The sequence below is a fragment of the Artibeus jamaicensis genome, unplaced genomic scaffold (genome assembly GCF_021234435.1).
Source record: "Artibeus jamaicensis isolate MK-2021 breed Jamaican fruit bat unplaced genomic scaffold, CSHL_Jam_final scaffold_286, whole genome shotgun sequence".
NCBI classification, from domain to species: Eukaryota; Metazoa; Chordata; class Mammalia; order Chiroptera; family Phyllostomidae; genus Artibeus; species Artibeus jamaicensis.
This window is the reverse complement of record NW_026522034.1, coordinates 898,320-913,765: the sequence shown is the minus strand read 5'-3', so window position 1 is coordinate 913,765 and position 15,446 is coordinate 898,320. Positions and strand designations below refer to the sequence as shown.

The window sequence follows — 15,446 nt, the reverse complement described above, 5'->3', positions numbered from 1 at the left end:
ATCCCTACTGGGGACCTAGTTCACAGCCCAGGATGTGCCCTGACTGGAAATTGAGCTGGAGACCCTTTGGGTCTCAGGCTGGCACTTAATTCACTGAACTACACCAGCCAGGGCCCGTACCTACGGTTTTTAAAAAGGTTTTATTTATTTATTTTTAGAGAGAGGGGAAGAGAGAGGGAGAGAAACATCGATGTGCAGGATCGTGCCTGCAGTCCAGACGTGTGCTGCCAAAGGGAACCAAACTGGTGACCCCTCCGTTTGGGGGATGATGCCCAATCCACTGAGCCCCGCCAATAGGGCTGTAACTACATTTTAAGCACATTGTTTGGGATAGGTGTCATCCAGAATATTACTGTACGTTAAATAATCCACTTCCCCAGGTAAACAGAAAAGCAAAATTCCCTTACCCAAATCATGGGGCTGAGAGTTAGAGGATACTGAACTCGTTCAAACACCAAACTCTGACTCCTTTTTTCCCCCCTTCCAGGTGGCAGAGGGGAATAAAGCTGGTCCTCGGATAGGCGATCCATCTGCTGATTCTAGCTTTTCCACCCCAGGAGTCAGTCTTCGGGTGTACAAGCAGATGCAAGACAGAGCAGGACCTACAAAAGTCTGAGGAAACCTTAGCTACTTCCATTTTCTGAGGTTCTCGGCACATTGAAAACTGAAGATGTACTACAAGTAGGTTTAAAGTAGTGGTATGTTTGCAATCTTTTTCCAAGGCACCATCTTTTTCTTTCAATCTTGTCGTGTGTCTCTGTGACTTTATGCCTAATCTTACTTCAGGATAGATTACAAATTGAAAGTTGAAAAAACCTTGAATTACAGTATTTTAGACTCTAGTTTATTATATTGGGTAAAGTCGCAGCCGCAGGCTCTTAGGCCAAGAGCGGCGACTCTGCAGGAATGGTGACGGGTGGTTACACAAGGCTGCGCAGGCGACTCCGGGCTTGTCGGAGGGAACCCGTACCGGTTCCGCGAGCACCCCTCGGGAACTCGCACTCGCAGCTAGGGGAACTGGCCTTACCCGATGGCAGACCTCCCACCCTTTCTACCACTAGCCATTTGCCTTCTCAACGAAGGGAACACTATGCGGGGCCTGGGACCAGGGTTCAAAATCCAAGAGCTAAACACATGGGTTGGGATGAAATGCCGGGCAGCCCGCCCATTAAGGCACCAGGTCAACGGGGCGCCTAAACGTCTGCTGGGCCGGCCCCGCCCCAGAGCGCGCGCCTGCGTTTCCTTATCCGCTCTGGCCCGCCCCCGCCCCTCCCGCCCAACCAACAGGTACTTCCTGCCTCATTCCCAACCAATCCCCACACTCCACGAAGAATAGCCCTAGGGGGGCGGATGGGAAGGTGATTAGAGCGATGACCACGTTGGCCAACTGTATTTCGGGACTGCCGCTGGGGGCGGGATTTTGCGCTGGCCGGAGCTACTCAGGATCGAGGGGCGGAGGTAGGGCCGGACTTCGTGCGGCGGCGCTCGATCGCTCGCGGCAGCAGCGGTCGCCTAGGCCTTTTCGTTCAGTAGCACGTGACGGTCGGGCCTCTTTTGCGGCTGTCTCCCCTGCAGCGCGGCGCCAGGTGTGCGGTCGAGGGGAGACGCGGGCGTAGCCGGCGGGCCCCGGGAGGTTCGAGGTGAGTCGGGGGAGGCCTGCGTTTCTCTTCGGGCCTGTGAGGACCCCAGGGGCCTGGGTGCATGGCGCCGCGGCCGAGGAGTCAGACGGGTCCGGGGCCGAGGGGTAGGGCTGGGTTTCGAGAGCTCAGGCTGTGGCCCGCGCGCTGGTCGTGAGGGGCTAGGCCCGAGCCTGGACTGTCTCGGTTGGGGATCCAAGCCCAGGCCGCGCCGCTGGGGTCGGGAGGCGTGGCAGGTGCCCTGGAGCCTCGCTCTTGTGACCTCAGGGAAAGCCAATTTTTGCCCCTGGCTTTGCTTCTCGAGGTTTCTTAGGCCTTTTGCTGGCTGCTTGGGCAGCCGAGGGGTGGCCTGGAGTAAACCGGGTAAAAGTCTGGGGTGGGATCGGCCTAGTCGATAACCCCAGTAGTGGAGAAAGGGGATACCGGATCGAGAGAATATTTGATTAATGTTACGGGTTCGGTACTTGAAAACAGCCGCGAAGCGAGGACTGACGGAAACCTAGGACCCCGAAGAGTATGCAGAATGTACTAGAATACGCGGTGATTGAAAAACTTAACTCTGAACATTTTCACCTGTTCTGAGGTGGAAAGTAATCCAGTCGGAAATTCACCAGACACGAAAAGCAAGAAAGTACTCGAGCTCGCCGTGGGCGGGTCGTTCGTTCCACGGTGAGGAACTGGCCCAAGGTCACGCGATGGGTTTTATGATCAGGTTAGGACTGTAGTTGAGAGCTAGGCACTTTTGGCGTTAAGGTTAAGTTTGGTTAAGATCAAAGCCGTGGTTCAACTGGTCGGTTGTTCATCCACCATTTGTTGCTGTGTGAACTGTGAACTTAGGCAATCTGCTTACCTTTTGTACCGCGGTAATGGGTGTAACACCCGGTGGAGTTGCTGGAATTGGATGGAGGTGTGTATTAAAACAGGACGGGGAAGTCCGATGCACCTTTAACGGCGCGGTGAGAAAGGACTGCAGTGAATTGCAGCCTGAGTGCGGGTGGCGCACCTCACGGACTGGTACCCCGCGCTCGCGGCTCGTAGGGTCCCGTTTCCGGGAGCGGGGGTGACGCGGAGCGGGACTCAAGTGGACGCCGGTTGAGGGAAGTTCAACTGAGTTGAAGGGCAGGGAAGACCGGTGAGCCACAGTTCACTCCCTTTACATCGGCGTGAGGAATGGAACGTTGGCTTGATTTTTGAATGAGGATTTTGTTTTTAAGTTTTAAAGGCGAGTTGTATTGATCTTTAAAGTCACTCTGTGCCCTAGTCTTTTTTTCCAAGCAGTGCGCGAGGACCGTGAGCAGCATCCCCGCCTTGTTGTCCATTAACTGTCCTGACGTTAGAGCAGAGGTGGAGAGCTCTAGGGAGCTCTCCCTTGTGCAGCGGAGCCGTCGGCCTCGGGAGCAGCGCAATCCAGGGTGAACCGTGGAAGGCAGTACCCGCGCCCTACCTACCGCAGGCAGATTTTCTGACCTATCTGAGGATGGGTGTCGGCGACCCTTCACACTGTGCTATCTTAACTTAGCAGATTCGACTCACACTATCTTGTAAGGACCACGATGGGTGAACGTTTTGACGAAAGTCAGTTGCTGCAGTTTTGGCAATCAGGCTATTGCGTCCTTTTAGTTAGAGTTCGCTTTGCCTTGCAGATAGTTTAGGGGGCTGAAGGGACATTTGGTAAGCACCAGTGCAGGCCCAGCGCAGGCAACCAGCTTTTGAATCTCTTTGCTCTCCACATTGTCTCCTGTATACCTTACCTGGGGGGCTGTTGGAAGGGACAACTAGGGTGGCAAACTAATAGTGCAGTGAACAGTGTAAATAAAATCGACAGCTCATAACAACTGGGGAATAATAAAACGGTGAACATGGTTGTGACCTGTGTGGTTTATGTAGAACTCTGTTAGGGAAGGGCTGGGGGAATGCTTTTTAATGGCACCACATGTACTTTTAAATTAGCTTAACTGTGAACTGTGAAAATTATTTGGAGATTATTTATTTATTTTTTAAGTTTTATTTACTTTTAGAGAGAGGGGAAGGGAGGAAGAAGAGAGGGAGAGAAACATCAGTGTGTGAGAGACACACGCAGGGATTTGTTGCCTTTCGCTGGCCCTCAACTGGGGACCTGGCCTGCAACCCAGGCATGTGCCCTAACTGGGCATTGAACCAGAGACCTCTTGGTTCCGCAGGCCAGTGCTCAGCGACCTGAGTAATTCACCCAGTATGCCAAGTTATTAAATAGTTGAAGAGAGATTATGACTTCTGAGTTTCCTGCTCATAAACACTATTGTATATGTCTAACTGTGACCTTGGACACTTTGTGTAACTTCTCTTAGTCTTAAATTCCTACTGTGTCAAACGGGAACCCCAGATAGAACATTCTGGGGTTCTTGTGAGGATTAAATTAGGCAACCTAACATTATCTAAACCCAATAAGATTTAAAGTTTAAGTGGAAAGATGAATGGATAGCCTAAATGAAAGACTGCCTCGGCTGTTATTACACACTGACTTATTAAAAATCGCCTTTTTAAAGCCCTGACTGGTGTGGCTCAGTTGGTCAGACATTGTCCCACAAAGTGAAAGGGCGCTGGTTCCATTCCTGGTCAGGGCACATGCCTTGGTTATGGGTTTGGTCTTCTGTCTAGGCAAGAGCATGTTCGGGAGGCCACACAGCGATGTTTTTCTTTCTTTCTCCTTCCCTTCCCCTCTCTCTAAAAATGAAAAAAAAATCACCCTTTTTAAAAACAACTAATAACATTAGCAAGGTAATTTCTTCTGTTCCTTTTTCTAATTTCTCACAGACTAAAGAAATTAGAATTGGATTTTACTAATTGCTTTTAAGAGACTAAGTTTCATAAACAAAGACCTAAACCAAATGGCTTCACTGGTGAATTATACAAAATACGTACTTCATGAGAGAATTAACATCAGTTCTTCACCAACTCTTCCAAACAAATGAAAGAGGAGAGAACACTTGTCAGCTCATTTTGTGGAACCCTGATACCAAAACCAGGCAAACAGTACATGCATGCTCGCTTCAGCGGCACATGCACTAACACTGGAACGATACAGAGAAGATGAGCAGGTCCCCCTGCAAGGATGATACACAGATATGTGAAGTGTCCCATATTTTTTGAAGTAAAAAAGTGTACAAGAAATGGAAACCACAGAACACTACCTCCTATGAAATCATGCAAACATACTCAGTGCTAGCAGACAGAATCCGGCAACATATAAATAGCATTTACTCACCAGGACAAACTGGGATTTTTCCCGTGAATGCAAGCTTGGTTCAGCATGTAATGATAAATGTCATATACCACATTGATAAAGGACAAAAACTACTCGAGCATCTCTATAGACAGAATTTAACAAAATGCAGTACCTTTCATGGTAGAAACACTCAACAAACCAGGAATCAAAAGGAACTTCCTCAGTCTGATTAAGGGACAGAGAAATCCCTTACCTGGGATTTGTGATCTTCTTTCTAATTTCTTGTGGATTAAAGGAATTAGAGTTGAAATTTCCTAATTTATTTTGAGAAACAAGTCCCACAAAGAAAAGCCCGGAACCAAATGGTTTCACTGTGATTCTGCCAAATACTGAGGAAGGAAAACACCAATTCTTCACAAATGCTTTTCCCAAACAGAAGAGGGAGAACACTTCCCAGCTCATTCTGTGAGGCCAGTTTTGCCAAGCCAGGCAAAAACTTCAGGAGAAACTACAGACCAGTATATCTTAGGAAAATAGATACAAAAGTAGATTTGACTTGAAAGGATAAAATATAAAATCTTAAATTTAACAAATTCCAATAATTTGAGTTTTCATTTGTTTTAAAGATTTTTCTTTTTAAAAGTTTTCTAAAAACATTTTATTTATTATTTATTTTTAGAGATAGGAAGGGGGGAGAGAGAGAGAGAAACATTAATGTGAGTGAGAAACATTGAGTGGTTGCCTTTTGTATGACTTGGTCCGCAACCCAGGCGGGTGGGCAATTGAACCAGCGACCTCTTGGTTCACAGGCCACCGCCCAATTCACTTAGTCACACCAGCCAGGGCTAAAGATCTTTAATAGAATTCTTATTTTTTTTAAATAGGTCCCTTCAATAAGGGACCCTTATGGAGGATAAGGTTTCTGCCTTTGAAAGGTGGCAAATTTAATATTTCTTTAGTGTTTGCCCAGTCCTAAAGTTGATCTAAATGGTTGTCTGAATTTGTTAAAATTTGATGCAGAATGTGTTTGTTTCTGTTAACTAGAATATTTTGTGTTCAAAGTCTCATGTAGTAGTTAAATGTGTATAGTAAAATAATATGGACTTTTTAAAGAATGTATGCTGAGAATAGAATTATCATTAAAGAAAAACAATTAGTGATAGGGAAATAAATCATAGATAAATGTAGACATTTCCATATCTAAATGTTAACATTGTATTTGTGCAGCATTGCAAGGAAGTGTTAAAGAAGAAATCATATTAATGTAATGGGAGGAAAGCGAGTTTTTCGTGTTGTGTCCCATCATTCAGCCTTGTAGAAGTATGTTGGAGGAGTAGGCAGGCATATTAGACTTTTTTGGTCCAGTATGAAAATTGAAAATGTATTACTGTGGTTGTACTTGGTATATCAAAGAACAAACCATTTGAGTATACCTGTGAAGTACTGGACTCTGATAGACTTTGTATTACCTTTTTATATTTTCACAGCAGGCCTTTGAGTTAGTAGAGCTATCACCCACATCCGACATGTAGAGATAGAAGATTCCCTGGAAGCTCAGTAAGCCGAGCAAGGCCAGAGAAGAGCGAGAGGGTCTGGAACCCAGTTTCTCTGATGGGACAAGTTACACCACACACACACTGCACTGCATATGTATGAGGAGTTAACTCTGTGAATCTTCTGTTTTAAAATAGGAAACTTCCATCTGTAGAACTCAAGATAAATTCACTCTTGTTAAGAGTTAAGGGTGGATCGAAATAATAACAGTGAGTATGCTCTTGAAGAACCCTCCTAACCCCAAGATCCTGAGAGCTGGGCTTTTGCTCTGTCCTTGGGAAATTGGGAAGCAAGCCACAAAACATTTATATTATAAATGCGTGCACATTTGGTTCCTGTTTCTGGTTTTGTGTACATTTTCCCACGTGATCCCAGAGGGTAGAGATTCTCTGACTTGGATATAGTTAGATAATTATATTTGATTTTTTTAAAAAAGCCCCAATTAACTGAAAGGAAAAGAGAAAGACTTTGCCTGAAGTTCAAAATTCGAATCCAGTTCACCTTTCTGAGTCTTTTGTAGCGTTGTGCTTTTTAAAAGACCAGGTCAATTTAAAGCTAGTTTCCAGACAACTTTGATTAAGTTTAAAGGACCACCTTCAACGATAAAATTGTGTATTTGTGTATACACACATGTGCATATTTTAAAAGCTGTTAATTTGGAAATAATTACAAACCCACAAGAAGTTGCAAAAATAGTCCGGAGAGGTCTCTGTGACCGTCACACAGCTTCCCCCAAAGGTGGCATCTTGTGTAACTATGGTACAATAACAAAAGCAGGAAGCCGACATTGGTACAATCTATAGACCTTATTCAGATTTTACCAGGTATCCCATGCCATTGTTTGTACATAGTTCTGTGTGGTTTTATCTATGTCGGTAGTTATTTTTTTTTAATTTTTACTTTTTTGGCATTTTTTATAGAAGGAAAATACTAGCAGGAGTTTAAATAGTACTGCCTAACTTATGTGTATTTTCTTGTAAATTAGATTGCTAAAAAGTAGGTTATGATGAGTTTATTTTGATATTGACCATAATCCCCCCCCAAAAAGGAACCTTGACTTATAAGCTAATAATATAGGAGATGCGTAAAGTTTGAAAACATGGGCAAATAAATACAGCCATTCAGGTCACCTTTAACCTATAAAAATTTTTTCCCCAGATTTTGTGCATACTTGATATAGATTAAGCCTCTGAATGTTAGAGACCCATTTTTAGGAAAATGATTGATTTCTTGTTGGTGCTCATGACATTGAATTGAACTGTCAGCTAATGCTATGGGGCATCAGATGGATTTTCTCCTTTTACTCCAGAAAACAGTCTTGAACTCTGCCACCCAGCTTTTGTCAAAAGCCCAGTTGTAAGACGTATTGGAAGGACATGCAGACTGTTCATTTCTCTGAAACCTAGATGTTGTAAGTTTTGACTTTAGATCAGTGGCAATTGGAACCTGAGCCATATAGCATTGGCCCCATAGTGTTGGCTTTATTGACTTAGTCTTTGCTCACTCACAGAAGGGACATAAGACAGTCAAACAAGGCTCACATTGGCCTGTGACTCTAGGGTAGTTTTGAGAGTGGTTTTCCACCTCAGTAAACTCATGGATGTTAAAAGATTTTCATGCTTGTAGTTTGTTTTGTTAGTACATTGAAGAGCTGTTTTGTTTTAGAAGAGTTCTAATTTACACAAAAATTACAAAGATAGTACACAGAATTCCCATATACTGCCATAACATTCAGTTTCCTCTGGATTAAGGTCTCCTATTATCCATTTCCAACAATTGATGAACCAATATTGAAACATTATTAACTAATGTCCATGTTTTATTCAAATATTTTAAAGTTACATTTATTTGGGTAACATTGGTTAATAACATTACATAATTTTCAGATAACACTATAATTCTGTGTGACTGTATTGCGTGCTTGGTATTGACTGTCAGTTGCCGGTGGTCCTGGAGGTCCATGCCTGTGTACAGCAATTTGTGATTTGGCCGAGACAGCAATTACGTGGGCGGGCCCATCATATAGCACTGAGTTGCCTAATTATGACTTTCACATCCACCCAGCCTTTGCCTCCTAGCTCGAAGGGGCTCTGCTGTAGAGGTTCAGGTAATAACCTTGCAATCTTAAAAATTATGAGAGAAAGATAGAAAATTACTCCTAAAAGAAAACCATAAAATGATGTGCTTCATTTTCTGCTTTCAAACAGAAAATAAAGTCTGAGGGAAAGTTCTATAGTGTTCGGGGATGCAAGAGACTGCCTGTAGAGAAGTCAGTTTGTTTTAGTGAGTGTGGGCTGTGAGCTAGAAGAGACGGGGAATGTGGCAAATGGAAAGTGCTCTTCAGTATAAAGGTCATGTTTTTGTTTTTTTTTGTTTTAAGATTTTATTTATTTATTTTTAGAGAGGGGAGGGAGGGAGAAAGAGAGGGAGAGAAGTATCGACTGGTTGCCTCTTGCACACCGGCAGCGGGGGACTGACCGCAGCCCAGGCTTGTGCTCTGACCAGGAATTAGACCAGTGAACTCCTAGTTCACAGGCCAGCGCTCAGTCCACTGAGCCACACAAGCCAGGGCTAAAGGTCATCTCTTTATTCACTTTTATTCCTCACCATTCCTAATCTAGAGACCACCTGCTCTGGGGCTTGGGGGAAGTTGGGAGGGAAGTATGCTGTTTGTTTTTTAAAAGCATTACTACCTTATTCTTGAGCTACTTGGTGTATATTTCTTACTGATGATTTTAGAAGTAGTATGACAACAGATAAGTATGTTATCTGCTTACGATTCTGTAAATGTAAAGACAAATGAAGACTTAAAAAGGGACAGACTTATGAAATCCTCCTGAACATTAAAATATGTGGAAAATCATTTTGTCTTTAAGACAAAAGCAGTGTAGAATTACCAAGTGGGGTATTTTGTGGTGGGATGGGAACCTTGACTTCTGAACCTAGGCCAATAACTAATTTTTTTCAGGACAGTTTCTGGACCTCAGTTTCTTTTCAAAAAGGAAAATTAAGGCTAGCTTTCAATATTTCAGTCGCAGGGTTTTTTTTATTAAGCCAATTTTTAGAACAGTTTTAAATGTACAGAAAAATTGTAAAGATAGTACAGAGGATTCCCGTATAATCTACTCCCAGTTCCCCTATTAATAGCTTAGCTTAGTACATTTATTACAGTTAATGAACCAACAACATTGGTATGTGACTACTAACTAAAGTCCATATTTAATTCAGATTCCCTTTGCTTTTTTTGCCCATGGTCTTGTTCCAGGACCCACATGACCTTCGGTCATCATGTCTCCTCAGGCTCCTCTCAGCCACAACACATTTTTAGGCTTTCCTTGTTTTTGATGATCTTGACATTTTTGAGGGCTGCTGGTCAGGTTATTTTGTAGAATGGCCCTCTGTTGGGACTTGCCTGATGTTTTTCTTGTGACTAGACTGGAGATACGGATTTTTGGGGGGAAGATCACAGAGGTTACAGTGCTGTTCTCACATATTGTGTTGAGGGCACCTAACCACCAACATGGCCTATTGCTGTTCCTGCTGACCCTGATCACCTGGCTGAGGTGTGTCTGCCAGGTTTCTCCAGTGTAAAGTTGGTTTCCTTCCCTCTTTCTACATGTCCGGCCTCTTTGGAAGGAAGTCACTGTGTGCGGCCCACACTTAGGGAGAGGGGAGTTAGCTCTACCTCCTCCAGGATGGCGTTACCCACACAGATCACTTGGGGTGTTTCTGCGTGGGAAGTTGGTCTCTCCTGTCCCATTGATCTATTTTTCAGTCTGTTTTCATCAGTATAGGTTCATGGGCACTCACCTTGGCTTTGGGCTTGATCTCACAGCACTCACTCTGCTGCTGCGCAGCTTTGGCTTTGGGGGCCTCTGTCCTGCCCCTTTCAAACATCCCTGGCCCTGTGGGCGGTTTGTTTTTGTTTTCTCTTTGAACACTTCTTTCCTTCTGGCTACTCCAGGATGCTCCCTGCTCATCTAGTGTGTTTTCTGCTCAAACACTAGAACCAGTCATTGCTTCACAGAGCTGTTTCCTCTTCTTGGAGATGACAGAAACTGTGATTAGTACTAGGTGTATTGGTTGCTACTGGAGTGTGGTTTCGTTAGGCCCTCTCAGCTGACACAGCCAGGGAATATATGTGCGTAGAGTGAGTGGTGCACTTACACATAACTGTAAGTATTTCTGTATCTGATCTCTGTCTATTAAGCTAAACATGAGATCATACTGGTGCTTCCAACTCCTGCCGGTTACCATGTGTATTATTCTGGCCTCTTTCCTTTGCTTCTCTGTAAATTTCCACGCCCAGCGTGACAGTGGCTCCCACCCTCCACCACCCACCACCCCTTTACTTCGTTGTGCAGTTCCAGTGTACAGACACCGGGGCCGCAGGATTGTTCATCTGCATGCCCGTGAGAAACAGCTTGCCAACCAAGAGCAGTGCTGTCGCAAGGTCTAGTTTCACAGACTTCAGTCACTTCCAGAGCGACTTTGCTCGGCGTCTTTCCCCTCCACCCCCGGAATGGAGTCGTGTCATGTGTCTGTAATACATTAGATTGTTTCATTACGTCCTGCAGGCTATCCCTGGATCATGCAGCCTCCTAGATGATTTCTTACATTGTTCATATATTAAAATGACTTTTTCTACTGTACAGTACTATGGGTTTTGACAAATGCATAGTGTCATGTATCTATATGTGGCATACAGTACCGTTTCACTGTGCTTACCTAGTCATTTTCCCCTCTCCCTGCAAACCTCTGGCAGCTGCACCAGAGCCATCTTTTTACTGTATGTAAAACTCGCCTTTTTCAGAACGTCATGTTATTGGAATTATACAGCATGTTGCCTTATCAGATTTGCTTCTTCCACTTAGCAGTATGCATTCAAAATTTATGTAGGTCTGTTTGTGGCTTGATAGCACATTTCTTTTCATTGCTAACAATATTGCATTGTGTGGGTGTTCTCGTTTGTTTATTCATTGTCCTACTGAAGAATGTTTGAGTTTATTCTTTAAGTTTTGGGTGATTATATATAAAACTGCTATAAACATTTGCACAAAAGTTTTTGTGCATTTGTAAGCGTTCAGATAAGTTAGGTAAATATGTAAGAGCATGATTGCTGAATCATATGGTAAGACTAGGTTTGGCTTTGTAAGAAAGAAATTGCCAAACTATCTTCCAAAGTGGCTGTACTATTTTGCATTTTCCCCAGCAATGAAATGAGAGTTTCTCTTGCTTCACATCCTTGCCATTTTTTAAAAAGTTTAGCTATTCTAACAGGTATATGGTGGTGTCTCATTTTAATTTGCAATTATGTAATGGCAAATTATGTTCAGCATTTTTTCACATGCTTATTTGCTACCTGAATATCTTCTTTGGTGAGGTCTCTGTTCAGATCCCTTGTCCATTTTTTTTAAAGATTTTATTTACTAACTTTCAGAGAGAGGGGAAGGGGGGGAGAAAGAGGACGAGAAACATTGGTGTATGGTTGCCTCTCATGTGCCACCAGCTGGGGACCTGGCCCACAACCCAGGCATATACCCTGACTGGGATTTGAACCTGTGACCATTTGATTCATTTTGCCGGTGAGCACTCAGTCCACTGAGCCACACCAGTGAGGGTGTTTGCTATTTTTTAATTGAATGGTTTGTTTTCTTATTTTATCAGGTAGTATTTTGCAAATATTTTCTCCTAGTCTGATTTGTCTTTTAATTCTCCTATGTGTCTTTCACAGAATTGAGGTTTTTAATTTTAATAAAGTCAAACTTACTAATTTTTTCTTTCTTGTATCTTGCTTTTGATGTGTATTAAAAACTTCATTGCCAAACCCAAGATCAGCTAAATTTTCCAACCCAGGCATGTGCCCTGACTGGGACTTGAACTGGCGACCCTTTGGTTCAGTCTGTGCTCAATCCATTGAGCTACACCAGCCAGGGCAGGACAATTGGTTTTTTGTTTTTAAGGACAGTTGTTTATAGGTGAGTTTTATTTTGAAATTTTCTTGAAATTGAGTCTTCTAAACTGATTTTAGGAAAACCCTTGATTCTCTGGGCTTTCTTTATCTGTAAAATGAAATGCAGTACTGTTCCTTTTAGTTCTGCTCTGAAAGCCATGATTTTAAGTGAGAGGAATTGGTGGTCTTTATGAAAGTTTCTGGACGAGGTGATACACTTACCTCACTGTTTTTATATGTAGATCATGGAAGAGAAGTGGTTGTTCTGCGTGCTGCTGGTCCTTGGTGCTGCTGTCGTTGGGGCTCACGAGGGCCATGACGAGGACGCGGTTGATATTGAGGATGACCTCGATGATGTCATTGAAGAGGTAGAAGACTCAAAATCGAAGCCAGAGACCAGCACGCCTCCATCTCCAAAGGTCCGAAGTGGTCTATGAATCTTATTTGTTATACTTCTTGAGGTAATCAGAAGATGAAGGTAAATTTGGATGCTTTTCAAAGGGAAAGCCAGTCTGCTGAAATACGTATCGATGCCTCTGGCAGCCTTTATTACATCTTGCTAAAGATAAATTACAATATATGAATTGAATTCAAGGGCCAGCAAGGAAAATTTTGTGGTAATTGAAAGCAAAATCAAGAGAATAAATCCTATTAAAAAGGAATGTTGTTGAAAATTTCAGTTCTTAGTTCATTTTTATGTTTGACACAGGTCACCTACAAAGCTCCAGTTCCAACAGGGGAAGTATATTTTGCTGATTCCTTTGACAGAGGAACTCTGTCAGGGTAAGTGCCTCTTAGGGGAGAACTTAGAGGCGAATGTGCATAGGGGAATAGTGGGTTCCTTTTAGGATAGCATCTTATATAGTGAAACGGCGATGATGATTTTATATCCCCAGTGTTCATGCCCATTTAGGAAAACAGTCTTTTAGAACCTGTGGTCCTCACTTCCAGTTGCCGTCTTCCACCCTATATTTTGTTACTTGAGGAAAATTTTTTTCTCTTGAGTCTTAAAAAAAGTGGAATTATTGCATGGGTTTGGTACTTTTTCTTACAGGTTTGTGAACCGAATATTGATACGATCATTACTTATGTGACTTTTAAAAGTAGAGTGATTAAGTAGACAAGGAAGAGCTGGATAGATCCTGCTTTTATTGGTATTTACATTGTTTTTTTTCCACTGGTCAACTATCATTTGGACCTTAATTTTGGGGTTTGTCTTAATTACAGGTGGATTTTGTCCAAAGCCAAGAAAGATGACACTGATGATGAAATTGCCAAATACGATGGTGAGAGTGCATTTGATTTAAGTAGAATAGCAGACTGAGGTTTGAAGTGTGGTTTCCATGGCATTTCCTAAGACTAGTTTAAAGGGAGTATGTATGCATTTTTTTTCCTTAGAATTTTTGCTGTCTCTGTGTGTTCCATTGTATTTTATAGGGTTAGACCTGTTTATTCTACACCATGAAATGGAAAGGTAATTTATCACCTGTTGTGTTGTATGTTGGAAGTGGAAGGTCCTTTGAGAGCTTTGGGAAAGTGAATATGCTACAGGTTTTAAAAAACCGTATCCTAGTATTTGTCAAATACATGTGTGTGATATTAATAGGCCAGCTCTGGAGTATGGAGTAGGTTAAAATATGTCAGCATGGCAGACTTGTACTCCTCAGAGTCGTGTGCACCATGTGAAGGACCCCTGAAGGTGTAGTTAGGGTGTGGGGCTTTGTGTATCTTGCAGGAAAATGGGAAGTAGATGAAATGAAGGAAACTAAGCTTCCAGGCGACAAAGGACTTGTACTGATGTCTCGGGCCAAGCATCATGCCATCTCCGCTAAACTGAACAGGCCCTTCCTGTTCGATACCAAGCCTCTCATTGTTCAGTAAGTGACACGTTTCTTTGATAGAAACTTTCTAGGAAGGGTGACACAAGAAGACATATTATGAAACTGTTACTCTACATAAGACAATTAGGAAAATTACTGTGTATTACAAGAGGGATTAAACTTTTTTTGGCTAACCCAGTACTTGGAATCTGTATTAAGCTTTGATTTTATTTATTTACTCTGGGAGGATTTGGAAGTCATTCTAAAGCAATTACAAGATGGAATCTTTTCTAAGGATAAACACTTGATCTATGCTAAACTGAGACAAAGATAAGGAAAGGGGTAATAAATAAGAAACTTGATCTTTTAGAGTGCCATATGGTTTTCTGCTTTTCTCTCTGAAATTAGGTATGAGGTTAATTTCCAAAATGGAATAGAATGTGGCGGTGCCTATGTGAAACTGCTTTCCAAAACCCCGGAACTCAACTTGGTAGGTAACTTCCCTTTGACAGTGGGGTTATTTTATGCGGCTACCTGTGAAAGAAGATCTTGTAAGATCCGTAAAAATAAAGGCCTGTTCTGCCATTGAATCATTTCAGAGGGTTGGGGATATGGTGACTTTAACATTTCTGTGCTTTCTATTTGAGATGCAGGTTCAAAGCTGGCTTGTCTACTGGTTTCCGCTCAGTGCAATTTTTAGTTGTAGCTTATTTCATTTTGTGACAGAATCAGTAACTGTCTGGATATATGCATTCCTTTGTTTTTTAAGCATTTCCATAATCTCCTGTAAAATTTCCTGATAATTTGTTCATTTCTTTTCACTGTTATCTATATGAACCTCATAAACTAATTAGCTTTGCTTTTAAAAGATTTCGATTACAGTTGACATTCAGTATTTTATTAGTTTCAGGTGTATAACACAGTGGTTAGACATTTATGTAATATATGAAGTGAATTCCCAATAAGTCTAGTACCGACCCAACACCAAACATAGTTGTTACATTCCCTGTGCTGACATCTCTGTGACTATGCTGCAACCTGCCAGCTTATACTTCTTAATCTCTTCATCCTTTTCACCCAGCTCCCCCCACCCCCTCCCATCTGGCAACCCTCAGTTTGTTCTCTGTATCCATGAGTCTGTTTCTGTTTACTTCCTTTTTGTTCTTTAGCGCCTACATGTAAGTGAAATGACATGATACATCTTTGTTCATCTGACTTAATTTCACTTAGCATGATACCCTCTAGGTTCATTTGTACTTCTACAGAATCAGCTTTCC

The 15,446-nt window shown here is 42.6% G+C and overlaps 2 protein-coding genes and 1 non-coding gene across 4 annotated transcripts in view; 2 read left to right on the top strand and 1 right to left on the bottom strand.

Annotated features, from left to right (window-relative positions):
- Positions 1-10,293, bottom strand: part of CBY3 (chibby family member 3) — a 34,680-nt gene extending 24,387 nt beyond the window's left edge. The window contains exon 1 of the mRNA XM_053656801.1: positions 10,207-10,293. Within this exon, the coding sequence (XP_053512776.1) occupies positions 10,207-10,293 (87 nt within the window). The remainder of the gene's footprint in view (positions 1-10,206) is intronic.
- Positions 1,461-15,446, top strand: part of CANX (calnexin) — a 28,783-nt gene continuing 14,797 nt past the window's right edge. Inside the window, exons 1-7 of one of the 2 annotated variants that reach the window (XM_037136363.2) lie at positions 1,461-1,640; positions 6,534-6,605; positions 12,592-12,768; positions 13,059-13,132; positions 13,577-13,635; positions 14,085-14,226; positions 14,578-14,659. In XM_037136363.2, coding sequence (XP_036992258.1) covers positions 12,595-12,768; positions 13,059-13,132; positions 13,577-13,635; positions 14,085-14,226; positions 14,578-14,659 — 531 coding nt within the window. In that variant the 5' untranslated portion in view covers positions 1,461-1,640; positions 6,534-6,605; positions 12,592-12,594. The remainder of the gene's footprint in view (positions 1,641-6,533; positions 6,606-12,591; positions 12,769-13,058; positions 13,133-13,576; positions 13,636-14,084; positions 14,227-14,577; positions 14,660-15,446) is intronic. The other variant, XM_037136362.2, reaches the window with a different exon arrangement.
- Positions 4,658-4,763, top strand: LOC119042627 (U6 spliceosomal RNA). The gene has a single exon (XR_005081261.1). It is a non-coding gene; the product is annotated as a U6 spliceosomal RNA (small nuclear RNA).